General features: G+C 45.1%; 3 protein-coding genes across 8 annotated transcripts; 2 read left to right on the top strand and 1 right to left on the bottom strand.

Annotated features, from left to right (window-relative positions):
* Positions 1-2,276: 2,276 nt before the first annotated feature.
* Positions 2,277-6,564, top strand: znhit1 (zinc finger, HIT-type containing 1). Its single transcript, XM_054752736.1, has 6 exons — positions 2,277-2,428; positions 5,193-5,290; positions 5,374-5,449; positions 5,524-5,603; positions 5,683-5,852; positions 5,933-6,564. Exons 1-6 carry the CDS (start codon positions 2,404-2,406, stop codon positions 5,952-5,954), a joined length of 471 nt encoding a protein of 156 aa, XP_054608711.1. The 5' UTR covers positions 2,277-2,403; the 3' UTR covers positions 5,955-6,564.
* A 136-nt stretch (positions 6,565-6,700) lies between these two features.
* Positions 6,701-15,960, top strand: camta2 (calmodulin binding transcription activator 2). 6 transcript variants are annotated; one of them, XM_054752694.1, is made up of 26 exons: positions 6,701-7,711; positions 8,454-8,543; positions 8,820-8,923; positions 9,055-9,122; positions 9,198-9,333; positions 9,417-9,488; positions 9,552-9,699; positions 9,767-9,895; positions 9,969-10,152; positions 10,221-11,052; positions 11,165-11,752; positions 11,830-11,956; positions 12,227-12,361; positions 12,473-12,636; positions 12,703-12,884; positions 12,953-13,031; positions 13,128-13,362; positions 13,443-13,649; positions 13,717-13,859; positions 13,943-14,124; positions 14,225-14,429; positions 14,523-14,594; positions 14,716-14,736; positions 14,861-15,054; positions 15,133-15,207; positions 15,294-15,960. In XM_054752694.1, the coding sequence occupies exons 2-26, from the start codon at positions 8,510-8,512 to the stop codon at positions 15,346-15,348; spliced, it is 4,371 nt and encodes a 1,456-aa protein (XP_054608669.1). In that variant the 5' UTR covers positions 6,701-7,711; positions 8,454-8,509; the 3' UTR covers positions 15,349-15,960. The 6 variants fall into 6 exon arrangements, with proteins under 6 accessions (XP_054608669.1, XP_054608670.1, XP_054608667.1 ...); XM_054752695.1 differs by having other exon boundaries at positions 11,324-11,752; positions 12,473-12,884; XM_054752692.1 differs by having other exon boundaries at positions 12,473-12,884.
* Positions 15,887-16,891, bottom strand: zgc:85858 (uncharacterized protein LOC405879 homolog). The gene is made up of 3 exons (XM_054752738.1): positions 16,681-16,891; positions 16,354-16,429; positions 15,887-16,280 (listed from the first exon to the last, which is right to left on the bottom strand). The coding sequence occupies exons 1-3, from the start codon at positions 16,762-16,764 to the stop codon at positions 16,240-16,242; spliced, it is 201 nt and encodes a 66-aa protein (XP_054608713.1). The 5' UTR covers positions 16,765-16,891; the 3' UTR covers positions 15,887-16,239.
* Between the last annotated feature and the right edge of the window lie 581 nt (positions 16,892-17,472).

Below are 17,472 nucleotides of genomic sequence, written 5' to 3'. Positions count from 1 at the left end.
CTAGTCAGAAGACTTAACTACTTCCTTGAAAGTCGAGAGTTACTTACAACTTATCAGTGTGGGTTTAGAAAAGGACGATCAACAATGGATGCTGTAGTTAGAGTAAGTAATGAAATAGAGAAAACCTTTAAAATTAAAGAGTTGATGAATATTGTATTCTTTGATATTGAAAAGGCTTATGATTCCATGTGGCGGGAGGGTTTATTGATTCAGATGGATAGGATGGGAATTAGAGGTAGGTCCTATAACTGGGTCCTTGACTTCATATCGGACAGAAAATTCAAAGTTAAAATAGGATCAGAGATGTCAGAAGAATACAGTATAGCAAATGGTATACCACAGGGGAGTGTAATTAGTCCAGTTTTGTTTAACGTAATGATAAATGATATATTCATGAATTTGGATAGAAGGATTGGGTCGGCCCTATATGCAGATGATGGAGTGATTTGGGCAAGGGGACGAGATTCTATAAATGTGACAAGTAAAATGAAGGAAGCAATAAAGAAGATAGAACAATGGTCATATGACTGGGGATTTAAGCTATCACCCAATAAAACATGTTACATGACGATTACCAGGAAAAAAGGCATAAAAAATCAGAACCTGATGCTATATGGACAAAACATGATAAAAGTAGATCATTTTAAATACCTTGGTATGTGGCTAGATCAGAAAGGCACATGGAAGACCCATGTGGAAAAGGTAGAAGAGAAATGTAAGAGGATAATAAACTTAATGAGAGCTGTTACAGGTAAGGAGTGGGGAGCAGATAAACAGTCACTAATATATATATACTGTATATAGAGCTTTGATGAGAGCAAATATAGATTATGGAAGTTTTGTATATGGAGCTGCAGCTAAAACACATTTAATGAAAATAGAAAGAAATATTCACAAAGCATTTAGGATATGTACAGGTGCAATCATATCAACACCAATTAAAGCAATGCAGGTTGAGTTAGAAGTACCGTATGACCTGAGAAGAGATCAACTTATGTTGACATACTGGAGTAGACTTAAAGGATGTAGGCATGGACATCTGGCCAAGAATGTGATAGAGGAATATTGGGAGTATAATACAACTAAAAGTAATAGCTTTGGGTGGGTAATTAAAGATAAAATAGATAAATATAACATGAAAAATATACATATTAATAATTCTACACCCATAAACAATATCCCTATCTGGCTATTTCCTAAACCTGAAGTAGATATATACAGTATATAACAGAGTTAAAAAATAAATGGAAAGATAGTGAAAAAGGACATAAGGCAAGTCAATATATTAAAAAGAAATATTATGGTTACTTAGATATGTATACAGATGGATCAAAAAGCGAAGAAGGGAAGGTGGGGATTGGAATCTATGTACCAACAATGAATTATAGCATCATTAAAAGATTACCTGACCAGCTCTCGGTTTATACAGCAGAAATGATGGCAATTATTATAGGTTTGCAATGGATAGAGGAAATAAAACCAGATAAAGTGATATGTTGTGTGGACTCTCTGGCAGCATTATATAGTATTAAAAATATGGAATCAAGTCGAGAGAATTTATTATTAGAAATACATCAAAGCTTATTCCAACTACACATGTTAAAAATAGAAATAAGATTTTGCTGAGTGCCTGCACATGTAGGGGTGGAGGGGAATGAGGTGGCAGATAAAATGGCTAAAATGGGAATTAGAAGGAATGAAATTATAAATATACCTGCTGGTAAAGGCGAAGTAAAGGCAATAATCAAAAAAACAAATGATGGAGAAATGGCAAGATAGGTGGGACGAGGGTAGTAGCGGGAGAAAGTATTATAAAGTACAAAGGTCTATCAGTGCACAAGGGGTGAAGAGAAAAAACAGAAAAGAGGAAATAGTGTTAACTAGGATGAGGCTCAATCACACCGGGTTAAATGACAAGATGTTTTTGATAGGGAAATGTAAATCAAAAGTATATATGGAGTGCAAAAGTATAGAGAACGTAGAACACATTACTACACTGCAAGAGATATAGGGAAGAACGCGTAACGTTAAGGAAAAGAATTAAGAAGATAGGAAGGGAATGGAGCATTGAGGGTATCTTAGGAACAGGTGAGGAGGGGGTAAGAGATATACAGAGGGCAGTGATAGAATATTTGAAGGACACAGGATTATATAATAGAATATAGATAAGTATTAGAATATTTTACTATAAGTATTATTATTAGTAGTAGTATAAGTAGTATCCTCATGATCTAAATTAGCATAAAGTAAGATACTGTATATGGCCCATGTTACATACTCTGGTACGGTAGGTGGCGGTATGCACCTTTTAAAGTCATGGTTGCAACCCGCCATTAAACTAAAAGAAGAAGAATCGCGTGCTACACTAACCTTGTCGGCTTCCGTCGAGCTAGTGAAAACAACATGGTGCTGGACAAGAAGACCTCAGGTTAGTTGTGTTCCTTTCGCCTTCATGGCCTGACGTTCACTCTGGGTGGGTCGTGTTCCTTTTGCTTTTATTACTTATTGTCCACTCTGCCACACGACCTGTGTCCAAGCATAAAGGTCAACGGTTGTGAGGTGACCACATCGTCGCTGTACCTTTCGGCTCATCTGCTCGTCCGACATTAACACTTTGGTTGCTAATCGTCCAGTATTAAGTTGACAAGGGATGCACTTTCCGTATGTTTAACAGTGTAAATATCAACGGATTCCATTGGCGTCAGCTTGCCACAGTCTTAGACGAGAGATGCCAACGTGTCTGATAGATCACCAATCAAACTCTGCCGTTCGACTTTTCAGGCATCTTTATTTATCCCTTCGCCTTGGCTGTAATTCGACCTCAGTTTGGCGGCAGCTAGTTGGAGTCTTCCGACTCCAAATATGTGGCATTTTGTCATAAACCAGAGACAATAGAGTTAGTTCGGAGCTAGTTTTTGTCTGATGGGGCATCAGCAAGTGGCTATCACGTTCACGTAACAAAGTGAACATATTTCGCACCATCAGATTTTAATGAAATTTCTTCTGCAGATAGATATTAAAATGAATTTAAATCCCACATACCTGTTATCTTGTCCTGAAGGGCCGATCCATGAGTTTGAAAGGCTTAAGGTTGGACGTAACTTTTAAAGCACTTGTATGACTCAATGTGGTGCAACGCTCGGTATAAATCTGATACGAAATTGAAGAGGAAGAAGCAATCTACCTAACAAACATGTATACGAATGAAAATACACACGATATCACATGAAAAAATAATTATTTTTAAGGAAATCCCCACGGACTCTCCTGATCGGGCGCGCGCACAGTGTCAGAATCTTTGAATTTCTTACTTTCAGGTGTGCACAAATTACAGTTAAGTCTACACACAAAAAAAAAATATATATATATATATATATATATATATATATATACATATACATATACACATACACACTTTGTCGTTATCAATATCGGTCTTGAGAAGCATAAAAAAGGGTCAGGTTGACCAACCTTACCAACAAAGTGTTCCTTATCTACTTTTCAGGGAGTTGGGAACCCAAGCGTTATCGTTAAAATACTGGGATTATAACATTCCTACTAGTTGTGTGTCTACGTTGTTTAACATAAACATATGGTGTGTCCAGCGTTATCATAGTGACACTACAGGCGCCCCCAACAGGTAGGTCGTGAGCTACCAGTAGCTCGCCACCTAAATTCGAGTTGCTCCCAAAAGGGTGAAAGAATATATGCTTCAACACTTAGTACTTTTATAAGTGTTCAGTTCAGACATTATGCCTCTGATTAATGACAAATTATCACAAAGTAGCATAAAAACAATGACCACGCTGGGTGGAGGGCAACCTCATAAATAAATGACAGAGATGTGTTAGACATTTATTTTTGTTCTGTTAAGTTAAGCAGGACATATTTATATTTAAGAAAGATATTTATTTTATTATGTTCATTTTGTACAGGGCCGCACGGTGGCCTAGTGGTTAGCATGTTGGCCACACAGTCAGGAGATCGGGAAGATCTGGGTTCGAATCTCTAATGGGCATCTCTGTGTGGAGTGCAGGTGTGGGTTTTCTCCAGGTTTCCTCCCACATTCCAAAAACATGCATGTTAGGTTAATTGGCGACTCTAAATTGTCCATAGGTATGAATGGTGGTTTGTCTATATGTGCCCTGCTATTGGCTGTCCGTCCGGGGTGTACCTTGCCTCTTGCCCAAAGTCAGCTGGGATAGGCTCCAGCATACCCACGACCCTAGTGAGGATAAGCGGCATAGAACATGGATGGGTGAATAATTTTGTATAGCAGAATAAATTACTTACCAATTTGTTTTCCATGTATTTGTATTACTCCAAAACATACATCTAATTAAAGTCAGGTTGTCCTCTTTAGGGTCACGTTAAGCTGGAGCCTATCCTAGCTGAAGGCTACAAAACATAAACTATGAAATAATTTTTGTTTGTTTGTTTCACCCTCTCACCGTATCAAGATGTCGTTATCGTAAGCCATGTATCGCAAATCTTAGCGTATCGTAAGGTACCCTGAGATTCCCAGCCCTAGTTTAAGCATTGTATTTTATTTATGATTTGTATTAAAATGCACTTTTTAGTGTGTGTTTAGCTGGCCATGTCTGAGGTGCTCTGAGTGTCAGTTGTGCATTTATACTGGAATTCTTTTTGGACTGGCGAAGGATACAATGCACCTTGTCAGTTTACAGTACTTGTTAGTGCACTTTATGAATCCTTACACAAGAGATTGTGGACACCTGGAGGCCTTTTATTTTTAATTTTGTGTCTCCCATGTGCATCCAGTACAGTGGTATGGAGTAGTTATTTTAAGGAAACTAAAGAACATCTAAAAAAAAAAACCCCAAAAACCTGCATGTTCAGTCACAGATTTACATGTGCTCATTCGTATGCATACACCATTTGACATTTTCATTCATGTATATACACAGTATACTGTATATCTTATTATGCACTTAACAATGGCTAAAGTTTACATTTGAAAACACTTTTTCCCAACAAAAGTGTTTTTGTTGGGAAAATATATATATATATACGTCCATTTCTAGAAACACTACTTTTCTCGATTTTTTTTTTCCACACAAATAAAAATGGCACCAAAGTGTTCATTATTTATTTTTCAGGGAGTTGGCAACCCAAGCGTTATTTATGATGAGTTCATGTCATGAATTGGTCGTTGTTTGTGTTTGTGGCAGCTCGGGTGGAGGCGGGCCAACGGAGAGTTCTGGATGAAGCCACCCGTCAGAGGAGGCTGAGCAGGCAGCTTGATGCTTTGGAGAAAGACAACTTCCAGGTGACGTCACGAGTACAAGTATCTCATTTCTCATTCATGACATCAGCTTTCATTCATTGCCCGTTTTTTCAATGTGTTTCCAGGATGACCCTCTGAGCTCACTCCCACCGCCTGGGCCTACTGCCCGCCTTCCAGCCTTCAGTGAAACAGAGGAGCCAGGTAAGACGTCATCTTCTTCTCCTTCCTGCTCCTCCTGTCAACAGCTGATCTCATATGAGTTGTGTTGTGTTCAGAGAAGAAGAAGAGGAAGACGCGGGGCGACCACTTCAAGTTGCGCTTCAGGAAAAACTTCACAGCGCTCCTGGAGGAAGAGGTGGGCTTTCGCTCTTTTCTTCTCCTCGCCTCATCAGCACCTAAGCCCTCCTCTCCTCTGCTCTACTCTTGACTGCTAGAACCTGTCAGAGAAGGTGGAGCCAAATTACCTCTCTGCACTTGCCCCCCCCTCCTCGCTTCCTCCCCGACACTTTTGCTGTGTGTGCGGATTCCCGTCCAACTACACCTGCACTACCTGTGGGGGGCGCTACTGCTGCAGCAAGTGCTTGAGCACCCACAGAGAGACCAGGTATGGAGAAACACCAAACACGGACTACTTTTCCTCAACCATCCATTTGCAAAATGAGCAGCATCCGCTTTCCTCTGTAGGTGCTTGAAGTGGACGCTGTGACGCAGCCGGTTGTTGTTGCCACGGAAACTGTGACAGATGGCCACCTCGTGAACGGAATGTGGCATGGACACTGTCAGCTGCTTGACGTCACCGCCATTATGGGCTACGTTGTCTACATTTGTGTCCAATGCTGTGTAAATGAGATCGGACGACACTTTTTAAGGCCAAAAATTTGTGATATTTATTGGATCTCATCGTCACAATCTGCATATTTGTATTAACAGAATTGTATTGGAAAGCAAGTCATAGTATAGATAAACGTAAACGTCGACTCCACTACAACATTATTACATGAAATACTTGTAATATTTATGTGTTTGGAGGACTACACATCAAAAGGTGTATTTTCTTCCAAGTCTGTCAAATCGCCAAGGTGCCTCTTAAAATGATAGTAAAGCTAACAGTTATTTACAATTACATTCCTCTATTTAGTCATTTAGTTGTGGCTATCATTTAGCCACAATGTATCTTCTGGTAGACTTTAATTTTTTTCCATCTGTGACTATGCCTTATTGTATTGTACTGTATTACAGGAGGTCCTCAAGTTAACAACATTTTGTGGTTAGAAGGCGCACCCATAAATTTAATTAAAAACGTAGTTTCGACCTAAGCAGTTTGGTCTGTAAATACGAGACTTGCTCGAGAACTAGCTACGTCTGCACTGTGGAAGAATATGTAGTCGTGTGGACCTACGCTGAGGAAGGATGTTACTTTAGTTTTTTGGGGGGTTTTTAGCTAACTTTTCAGCTTTCATAATGTCTTCCAAGCGTAAAGCAGACTCTTGCTATGGCAGTGCGTCGAAGAGAGAGAAGGTGAAAAGTGAAGTGAAATTACACATACCTGTAAATGTTCAGAAAGGGGAGAAACGTTGGCCAACTTTGGCCGCATGCTTGGTCTAAGCCAGGAGTGTCCAAGATTTTTCCACAGAGGGCCACACACTAAAAAATTAGGATGCTGCGGGGCCACTTTGATATTTTTACATGTTTTGTTTTTTACTTTTTACCTTTTAAAAAGGCAAAAATATCTTTTTATATATGATATATTTTAAGACTACTTTTTGTTACTATTAGTTATTATCAACATTTGAGCTTTTTATCCTCACATTGAGCAATTTTGCTGCTTTTTTTAATATAATTTTTTTTTAAGCGCAGACTGCATCCCTTGTCTAAGCCGTCGGACTGTCAAAGGACTGACGATAAAGTTGGTATACTTGAACATGTGAAAGAGTCTGCTTCTATGAAATGGAAAATGATAACTAAGCAGCAAAGAAGTGTCATTATTGAGACTACCTACTCCCTGCAGCCTGTCTCCCCCTCCCTTTCAATGCCCTTTCCAGTGTACAGGACAAACAAATGGTTACAAGTAAACCATTTTTGTTACTGCTTCATTTCATTATTTGCAATGTGGGTGATTTTGGTATTAAGGTATAATTTTTGACTTACAGTAAAAATCAGCTTTTAGACCTCGTTTTGGCATTGACATATCTACCCATCACCCAACCCAATCCAGATGCATAAAACAGCCTCTTTTTGGACAAGCACAGTTTGGTAAACTTAGTGAAAGGTTGAAGTACAATACTGAGACTTCTGTTTTGTTTTCAAAGGAAAGTAAACTCTGACACACATAACTGGACGTGTTTTTTGGAGGAGGTCGTCAATCAAATTTAATATTACGGTAAAACGATGAATACAAGCATTACGGTGTCGATGGAATGACGTCAGAGGAAAGGAAGATGGCTGCTGTGCTGAAGGCGGAAGGTAAAGTAGTTTCTACAGGCTGTCTTACCTCAGAACGTTTGTTTGTCTGTATCGAGCGGTTTGTTCTTCGACGTCTTTTAGATTACTAGTCCCCACTTTACTGTCGACTGGAGTCGGAGGTACAGTCCTGCTCAGCTTTCGAAGGCGTCAAATCAGTGCTGTTAGCATGGCTAGCACAGCTGGCTAGCTGAGCAGCTAAAGATAAATATTGCGACTGATCACTTTGGGATGGAGAATTGCTCATTTGTTTAGTTGCGCTTGGATAGTCGTTGTATATAAGACATAACGAGAGTTGTGGATGCCTCTTTACTCGTTTTGGAAACAAATAAAAGCGGACCGAATAGGTCGTTCTAGTGGGAAACGTTTCACCGGGAATCGGACACTGCAACTAGGCGAGCGCCAGGTCTGATTTAGGCCGCCAGGAGGATCGTGTTTGCTTGAGCGTCTGAAGGGCACACTGCGCCACTCTTTGACCAGCATTTTGTGGACACACTTGGAAAACATGTTAATCCTAGTGAGACACCACAGTGAGTGTCCGCCAAACTAAAATACAACAAATTTGTCATGAACGGCTCGCCTTATGGTGTCCGATCTTTCGCAACAAGCATATTGATATTTGTGGTAGGTAAGCTTACATGCAGACAAACACATATATATGCATATATATATATATAAACAGTATATGTTTATACACACGTGTGTGTGTGTGTGTGTGTGTGTTTGTGCGTGCGTGCTCATATAGTGGGGCAGTGTAGGTGGCCGTGCACGGTGTGAGACATCCTGCATAGACTCATCGCCATGAGCAACAAGGAGATGGTTTCCACAGTGACAGGTCAGTGTCTCTAGCTCTGTTGCTATGGTAACCTGTTGGCAGCCATCGCTCACACATCCGTCAATGTAAATATTTAAATTTGAAGGAGTAATGCAAGTTTTGAGGCAGCTTCGCCTACTATGTTTTTTACTGTCTCCTACTACATAAGAAGTTGGAGGGCATTGGTTACCTTTGACCTTTTTTATAGTGCAGTTAACAAAATGTAGGTGCTCCTTCTGTGAATGTTCACGTGTGTGTGCGTGCGTGTGTGTGTGCGTGCATGTGTGCACACTCTAGAGAATAAAGGTCAGAGGAAGGTGTTCCTTCCCAACAAGCTGCTGGAGTGTCTCCCTCGCTCGTCCAGTCTGCCAAACGAGCGTCTCAGGTGGAATACTAATGAGGTCAGTGTGTGTCCATGTTTAATCTCCGTATTTCACTCCAACAAAAATGAAGTTATCTTCACACTGTCAACGGATTCAGTCTTGTGGAGATTGTGTTCGACCAGAGTGTGTGTGTGTGTGTGTGTATACAGGAGATTTCATCTTACCTGGTAACCTTTGAGAAACACGATGAGTGGCTCTCTTGCACCCTGAAAACCAGGTACCCACACACACACACACACCACATACACAGTAGAAGCAGTTTGTGTACTTGGCTGACCATTGACTGTTTCAGGCCAAAGAATGGTAGCATCATCCTCTACAACAGAAAGAAGGTCAAATTCAAGAAAGATGGCTACTGCTGGAAGAAACGCAAGGATGGAAAGACCACCCGCGAGGACCACATGAAGCTGAAGGTGCAAGGCATGGAGGTGAACAGCGCTTCCCGCAGGCCACATACAATATAGCAGTCAGAGAGTCTGTTGCACTAAAACTGACCTGTCTGTGCTTGCAGTGTCTCTATGGTAATTACGTCCATTCCTCCATCATGCCAACATTCCACCGGCGGTGCTACTGGCTGTTGCAGGTTAGCACGCTCACACTCGCACACAAAAACACGCAGACAGTTGTGCCATTTGCATTTCGACAGAACCCAGACATTGTGCTGGTCCACTACCTGAATGTGATCCCCCTGGAGGATTCTGGGAAATTCAGTCCACTGCTGTGTGCCCTGACCAGTCGCCATGACAGCATGAAGTGGAGCCGAGATGATCTGCTGAGTCAGCTCAAGCCCATGTGTAAGACACACTTGTCATACAAGTGCATACATATGTAGTCCAGATGAATGTAGTGTGTGCGTGTCAGTTCACAGCATCAAGGCTTCCGGGGATACTGTCGATTTTAGCATTGAGGAACTCGTACAGCTCATCCTGGATCGCCAGAGAACCAAACCACAGCCGCGCACGCACGCTTGCCTCTGCAACACCAGCCAGGGTAATGCTGCCACCACAGTGACATGTGAGCTACATGATAACGGGTGTGTGTGTGTGTCTCTCATCACCGCCAGGAGGGAACATTCCTCACAGCTGCAACAGCACTAAGCATCGCATCATCTCCCCCAAGCTGCCCCCCTCCTCCTCCTCACCTCTCTCCTCGGAGACAGGGGAGCTAGGGGGAGGCGGGGGAGATGCCAAACTGCCTCACCTCCAGGCACAGAGCAGCCCCGCCTCATCCCCACGCCCCCCTTCCACGTAAGAGATCACCATGAACCCCCGGAATGTGAAAGACATCGAATGTGAACCATGTTATGCTTTTGCAGCTCGGCCTCATCCCCCCGGCAGCCTCACTTGGGAAACCATGGCAACGCTTTCTACGGCGACCACCATGGCAACCTGACCGCAGTGGCACTGCCACATAATGCGGTTATTGTCATGGCAACCACTACAGCCATCTCAGGGGGGTCAAAAATAGAGGATCCCCCCAGCCACTTATTACTCCCCCCATCCCTACACCATCCTGGAAAACCTGCCTCCCCCTGCCCTCCCTCCCCCACAACTCCTTCCCTGCCCATTCCTGCCCACACACCTGGGATGACCACCCTGTCACTCGCTGTCCTTCCCTCCCCTGTCATAGGAGGCCTGCCTCTCAACCCTTCCTCTTCTGCCTCCCTCTGCTCTCCCCCTCCTCCTCCTCCTCCTCCACTGGCAACCTCCCCTTCCCCTCCCCTCTCATTTTTCTCCTCTCCCTCCCCTTTCCTCCCACCTGCCTTTGACCCTGACTCCTTTCTGAACTCTCCCAAGCAGGGCCAAACATATGGCGGCCCACCTCCTCGTTCGAATTGCACCCCTTCCCCTGTCATCTGCTCCTGCTCCCCCCTCTCTCCTTCCTCCCTTGCGCTCTCCCCCACATCAACCCCCCCCTCATCAATCTCCCCTCCTTCATCCCTCTCCTCCTCCTCCTGTGAGAATGACAGAAAGGACTCCATCTCCCTTCCCCCCTCCCTCTCCTTGTCCCCCACGTCTTCAGTGGCCCCGGCCATACTCCCACTCTGTTTGGAACTCGGACCTCTTGGCGAGTCAGAGGAGAAAGACCAGGGAGGTGGTGACGATGGTCGCAGCTTAGCTCCTCCCACAAAGCTAGCACTGCTGCAGGTGAGTCCGGACACTTTTGGTGCCAACACGAACAAATATCACGATGGCAACACATTTGGTTCCACTACAACAATATGAACGGGCTGGGGGGGGGCATGTCTGTGTGGTGCAGCCCAGCCACTCTTCCAGTGGGTCACCACGGCGCCAGACGGGATGTAGTGCTGTTTCACTGCCCTCAGATGGCCAGACCAAGCAGTCATCCAACCAGGAACAGCCCTATGGTCACCTGCCAGGACCTGATACTCCGCCCTTGCCTTCTTTATCCCATCAGCCTATTCCGCAACAGTCTGATAACCAAGAAGACGTCACCATGGAAACCTCTGTCCAGTCAGCAGCCATCTTACAGGTGAAGGAGGGCATTGGGAGGGGCAATGATTCCGAGGCCCCTCTCATGGACACCCAACTGGAAGCAGAGCCCTGTGGGCAGGAAGGAGAGGAGCTTGTAATCTCCTTTGATAGCCAATTTCCTGACCTCATCTCTGACCTCATCACAGAGGATGCAAATCCTGTCGCACCTCCTCCTCTCGCCGCCGTCACGGATGTGGGTGCCCACCAGGCCGTGTTCCCAACTGGAATTCGCTACATGGTGCCGCCCCAGCCCTCCCCCTCTTCTTCCTTCCTTCCCTTTCCTCACCCACTGCCGTCTACGTCCCGACTTGCCTCCATCACTGATTTCTCGCCTGAGTGGTCGTATCCCGAGGTAACCAATTACCACCAGCACTAGCATCACCAGATTGCTTCACAATTCTCATCTGTGTGTTTGTATGTTTTGTGCAGGGTGGGGTTAAAGTATTGATCACAGGACCGTGGAGTGAGCAGCTAGGTCAATACTTGTGTGTGTTTGATCAGAGCGCTGTTCCAGCATCACTGATCCAGCCTGGTGTGCTCCGCTGCTACTGCCCTGGTATATACACACACACACACACACAAAACAATAGGTTGGGCCAGTCTGTTTGTATTGGTCATATAGTATTTGAGTTTGCATACCATAAAACACACACACAGGGATGTTGTAGTAAAGGATGAACTGAGAGAGAAGGGTGTGTGGTTCGGGGTTTTATCTGCCTCATTCTTGACAGAAGTGAGGAACCAGACTAGCATGTGTCCAACAATTTATTCTTACAGACAGATCTGCTGCCAATTTTGGATCATTTGGTGTATTTTCTCTCCCCAGCCCACGAGGCCGGCCTAGTCTGTCTTCAGGTTCTGGAGTCTGGAGGTTCTGTTTCCTCATCAGTTCTGTTTGAGTACCGTGCAAGAAATGCCAACTCGCTGCCCAGCTCTCAGCTCGACTGGCTCTCATTAGATGGTCAGAGTGGTCACACTAGCTTAATATTCGGAACAAGCTCAACATTACAACCCTCCTAACATGACTGACATACATGACATAAAGGCTGCTGTGTTGCACTCTTTTCTACAGACAATCAGTTCAGAGTGTCCATCCTGGAGCGCCTTGAGCAGATGGAGCGCAGGATGGCAGCCATGGCTGCTCGCGATGTTACACAACAACGACAGCAGTGGCAGCAGCATGGTAACCGGTTGGCTACACCCCCTCCTCCACACACACCTGAGGACTGTGACCAGGTAAGGAGACTAACCATTAACTTTGGGGAGGAAGTGCCATCATCTGACTGTGTGCGTGCATGCCAGTCGTCCCAGTGGTTTGAGAGGAGGATCATTCGAGTGTGTGAGAGGATGATGAGAGGAGTGCGATGGAGTGGTGGTGAAGAAGAGAGGCTTCATCACTCTGTGCGTCACCGTGGGATGACACTGCTGCACCTAGCGGCCGCACAGGGTTACACATACCTGATACATACGCTCATCACCTGGAGGTATGCATCCACACACAAACACACACGAATACACGCAAACCCTGTTAACCTTTTGATGTGGTTTATAGGCGTGTTCACAGTGACAGTTTGGACCTGGAGCAGGAAGTTGATCCTCTCAACGTGGACCACTTTTCCTGCACGCCGCTGGTACGACACGCTCCATTCGTGGCTCTCTGATTGGCTGTAGGCTGGAAGGTCAGCCTCTTCATACAGTACATGTTTGAGGGGTTGTCTGTGTTTCAGATGTGGGCATGCGCTCTGGGCCACCAGAGGGCAGCAGAGCTTCTCTATGGCTGGAATAGTCTGGCTCTAGGCATCCCAGACTCACTGGGCCGTCTCCCGCTCGCTGTGGCCCGCTCCCGAGGACACACGTGTCTTGCTGCCGCTCTGGAGGACCTGCACATGCATGCGCATGTGACTCCCAGAGACTCACTTGCACACCCTCCAGCTTCACCTATGTCTACGAGCCCAGACACAGGTGACACGCCTGCAGATGGCCATGTGATGTGAGATCATTGCTGCAATTAGCTCTAACTGTCTTGCTTCTGCGCATTGCAGGTCTCAGCTCTTCCAGCAGCCTCCCCTCCCCAAGTGATCCCTGCTCCCCCTCCCAAAGCTCTGCCTACTCTAGTTACTCTGCCCCCATGGACACCTCTCCCTCCTCTCCCCTGTCTCCATTATCTTCCACCTCATCCTTTCCTGTCTCATCGACCCCCCCTACCTCCTTGGCTGTGTCGTCTGCATGGGGGGAGGTGCCAAACGCAGGTAATAGTTGATGATTAAAAGCGTGTTCTCTGGGCAGGACCAACATTCTCACAAATGGTTCTGGCAGCTTTGAACCGAAGCGACCTCACGGAGTGTAAGAGCGAGAGCCCTGCTTCCCCTGTCCTCCCCCACATGACACCGACGCTGGCGGAGCATCTCCTGAGCTACAGTGAGAATGTGGAGAATGAAGGAGAGGAGGAGGTGCTGCAGGTATGTGTTACACAATGTGTTGGTACTCTATTCCAACTGCTGATATTTAGAAGTGCTGCTGGTCACTGCCTCCTGCATGATAGGTTGACATGGCCACGCTGGCGGAACAAATCATTGAGGCGACACCAGAGCGAATCAAACATGAGGACTTCACCAGGGGGGCAGAGTCACTGCTTTGTGAGAGGCGGGACAATCCGGCTATAGAGGACACCTGGTTGGCAACCTACCTGGACACGGTCGACACCCATACACAATCCCTGCCCAGGTAATCCGAATGCATCGTCCGTTTCCTGTGGAGCAAAGCATCTCTCCTCTGTTGAAGGAGGTCGTGTTACATAGCAACAATGTTTTCTCCCTCTGTATAGGCGGATGTGCCCCCCCTCACCTCTCAGCGCATTGGCCCTCCAAAGGCTCCGCCCCCCTTCCTCTGTGGCATGGGCAGAGTTTCTAAATGCATCAGCCAATGGAAAGATGGAGAGGGACTTTGCCTTGTTGACACTGACGGACGGCGAGCAGAGGGAACTCTATGAGGCCGCCAGGATAATCCAAAACGCCTTCAGGAGATACAAGGTGTCCCTTGGCAGCCTGATCAGTGGGTGTTTGTGCTGCCCTCTGCTGGCTGGATTTTCTGCTCTCACTCACTGTGTGTTTGTGTGTGTACAGGGTCGCAGGTTGAAGGAGCAGCAGGACATGGCCGCAGCCGTTATTCAGAGATGCTACCGTAAATACAAACAGGTGTGTGCGTGCCTGCATGTGTGTGCGCCCGCCTGCGTGTATGTGTGTCTGCCTGTGTGCGTGCTCCAGCTTCACTAACACTAACCTGCTGTGTCTCTCTGCCTTCCCCCTCTCTGGCTAGCTAACATGGATAGCTCTGAAGGTAATATGGGGACCAGTACATGTAGTGTGATGTGCGTGTGACGACAAGTACAAGAATGACATGTGCTCTATAAAGATCACTTCCTGTCCTGTGGTTCAACTTGTGCCTTTGCCCCCTCCTCCAGTATGCACTCTACAAAAAGATGACACAAGCGGCCATTCTGATCCAGTCCAAGTTTCGCTCGTACTATGAGCAGAAACGCTTCCAGCAGAGTCGGCGTGCAGCTGTGCTCATCCAGCAGTACTATCGCAGCTACAAGGAGTACGAAAGGCTCAAGCAGGGCCCTGGCAGCGGCGCAGGCCACAACCCGAGAATCAAGTAAACTAAGTGTCAGTTGGCTTTAGTTGCGTATGAGTATTGATTGTGAGGAGCGGCTATTTGTGCTCTGTCCACCAGGGGGACCTTCTTGACCAAGAAGCAGGACCAGGCGGCACGCAAGATCATGAGGTTCCTGAGACGCTGCAGACACCGGTAACACACTCATGTGGACAATGTGCGTGTAATGTCTTAGTTGGATTGACAGCCACTCGTGTGTGTGTGTGTGTGTGTTGTTGCAGGATCAAGGAGCTGAAGCAAAACCGAGAACTGGAGAGGCGAGGACTGACCACATAGACATCCTACAGGGCGAGGACACGTTGACTGTCCTAATGAATGTAGTTTCTGGCAAGGAGCTCGTGGAGGGTTTCATCGCAATCATATTGACATGTTAAAGGTGGTCATGTGACGTACATACATCTTGTCGCATGAATCTCCAAACAAATGTGTGCGCGTATATATATATATATATATATATATATATATATATATATATATATATTCATAAACCCTGTGCACAGGGACTTTATAGATGCTTTTATTTATGAGTACAAGTCTTAATGAACTGTGACATCTTTTCACCAATGACCCCTGCGTGTGGCACTGATCTGAACTTGAAATTCATGAGCGTGTGCTTTAGAACGCTCCAAGACTCCACCTCTTCATCTAGATGTTGAATACGCTGTCATCATGGCAACCCATGAGCGAGCATGAGCTCACACCTGTGTGCATGAGTTGGTCATTTCCTGCTTGTTTGTTCACACAGTGCTACCTTCCAGCCTCTGGTGTCACTGCATTTTTATGACTGCTCCAAGCATTAGAAAGGAGGCATGTAGAGAAAAATATCTGCTTTATTTCATATAAAAGCTGCGGCTCTTCAGCTTTGGACATAAACAAAGCAAAGCATTGTGGATGTGTCATCGTTTTCATTGGAATATATGGAAAATGTAGTAAACAACATAGTCTGTTAACTTGATATGCTTTGTGTTGACTAAAAAAAAAAAAATGCAACTAACAAATTTAGGTGAAGCCTGTCGCACGTTTGATCCGAACAAACATGACACTAAATATCTGGTCAATACAATAGCAAAGCAAAAATAACTAAATAAGATAAACTGGTTTGCTTCCCAAGCGTGTGTATCAAAGTCAAGGGTCCAACTCTGCCACAGCTCCAGATGTTAAAGGTCATCACATGCCCTGTCTGATACTCTGGATGATCTGGAAGATTGCTGCGCGCACACACAGGGGTGCGCATTAAATCGAGGCATAGAAATTGATGTGGTGACGCCACTATTAACTCACCTGATCCACAAACCACAAAGACGAAGAGCGCCAGCAGCCACGGACCCACCGGAGACTTCTCCTCGTTGACGGGCCGCTGGAAGACAAACGCCCCGCGGGCACCAAGTCATTTGGAGCGTAAGCAAATCAATTATTGTTTTCATTTTCCAGGTTAGCATTGATGTCGACCGGCTTCTACAGTACCTTCTAATTGAGTCAACAACAAATGGCATCACAGCTAAAGCTATAAATACATATAAATATATAATAGTACGGTGTATAAATATAAGGCAAATTGAGACTATGGGGGGAAATCGTAGCGTTAGCCGTTAGCTGAGTTGTCGGTACCGATGTTTTCTGGACGTGTCCCCGCTGTGTGATTGTCTTGCTGTGCCGCTCGTTCGCCACTTTCATCCGCTGCACTCCCGACATGTTGGTGATGGGACCGAACCGAACCAGGACGTGAACGGTAGGCAGATGTGTGCTACCCGCTGCCGAAAGATAGGCGCGCTTGTGGTAATGCTAACACTTACCAAGCCGAAGGCGAATTTGTCACGTGACTGTCCTGTCTTCCTCCCGCGAATGCAAGTGCAATTTTGTCCGTATGTGATTATACCGACCCCTGCTGGAGAATGACGTTGCCCGATCCGTCATTTTCACCCTCACCATACAGTACTATAGTTTTATTTTTTTCAGATTGCGTTAAAATTTACATTAAAGAATATCACGTGCTTATAATTTGCATGATTCCAACATGTCTTAAAAGCACAAGGAAAAAGCGGAGCTTAATTAATTTTACTCCTCAAATTTCTAATACTGATAATTCGTGCTGACACTATTTCTTTATCTTAAATTCTGTCGTTTCAATTCTGTTCACTTCCTGTGTGCAAAGAAAGGAAGTTGTTCAACATGAAAAAACAAAATCCGTATATAAATTGAGTGGTAACTTACTGGGGATAATACATTTAATTTGTGTTTCTTAACATTGTTGAATTTGCCATAACCTATGTTATTGTGGAGTCCAAATTGTCGATTGTTGTTGCCTTCCAGCTGCAGTTGAGTCTTTAATAATAGATGGTCTCATTATCAATATTTGTCCAGTTCATAGATGTCTTTGACAACAAGTACTTAGTCTTCCCC

This window comes from Dunckerocampus dactyliophorus, chromosome 15 (assembly GCF_027744805.1).
Source record: "Dunckerocampus dactyliophorus isolate RoL2022-P2 chromosome 15, RoL_Ddac_1.1, whole genome shotgun sequence".
NCBI classification, from domain to species: Eukaryota; Metazoa; Chordata; class Actinopteri; order Syngnathiformes; family Syngnathidae; genus Dunckerocampus; species Dunckerocampus dactyliophorus.
The sequence above is the reverse complement of the archived record's forward strand: the minus strand, read 5'-3'. Positions and strand labels throughout refer to the sequence as shown.

Excerpts from the sequence above, each read along its gene's own strand:
- znhit1 (XM_054752736.1), top strand. The coding sequence starts at position 2,404 with ATGGTGCTGGACAAGAAGACCTCAG. Across the intron at positions 2,429-5,192 it reads GCTGGACAAGAAGACCTCAG|CTCGGGTGGAGGCGGGCCAA; the intron begins GTTAGTTGTGTT and ends TGTTTGTGGCAG. Across the intron at positions 5,853-5,932 it reads AGCACCCACAGAGAGACCAG|GTGCTTGAAGTGGACGCTGT; the intron begins GTATGGAGAAAC and ends TTTCCTCTGTAG.
- camta2 (XM_054752692.1), top strand. The coding sequence starts at position 8,510 with ATGAGCAACAAGGAGATGGTTTCCACAGTGACAG. Across the intron at positions 11,957-12,226 it reads GCTCCGCTGCTACTGCCCTG|CCCACGAGGCCGGCCTAGTC; the intron begins GTATATACACAC and ends TTCTCTCCCCAG. Across the intron at positions 14,595-14,715 it reads GCTACCGTAAATACAAACAG|CTAACATGGATAGCTCTGAA; the intron begins GTGTGTGCGTGC and ends CTCTCTGGCTAG.
- zgc:85858 (XM_054752738.1), bottom strand. The coding sequence starts at position 16,764 with ATGTCGGGAGTGCAGCGGATGAAAGTGGCGAACGAGCGGCACAGCAAG. Across the intron at positions 16,430-16,680 it reads GACACGTCCAGAAAACATCG|CGGCCCGTCAACGAGGAGAA; the intron begins GTACCGACAACT and ends TTTGTCTTCCAG. Across the intron at positions 16,281-16,353 it reads CTTTGTGGTTTGTGGATCAG|CAATCTTCCAGATCATCCAG; the intron begins GTGAGTTAATAG and ends GTGTGCGCGCAG.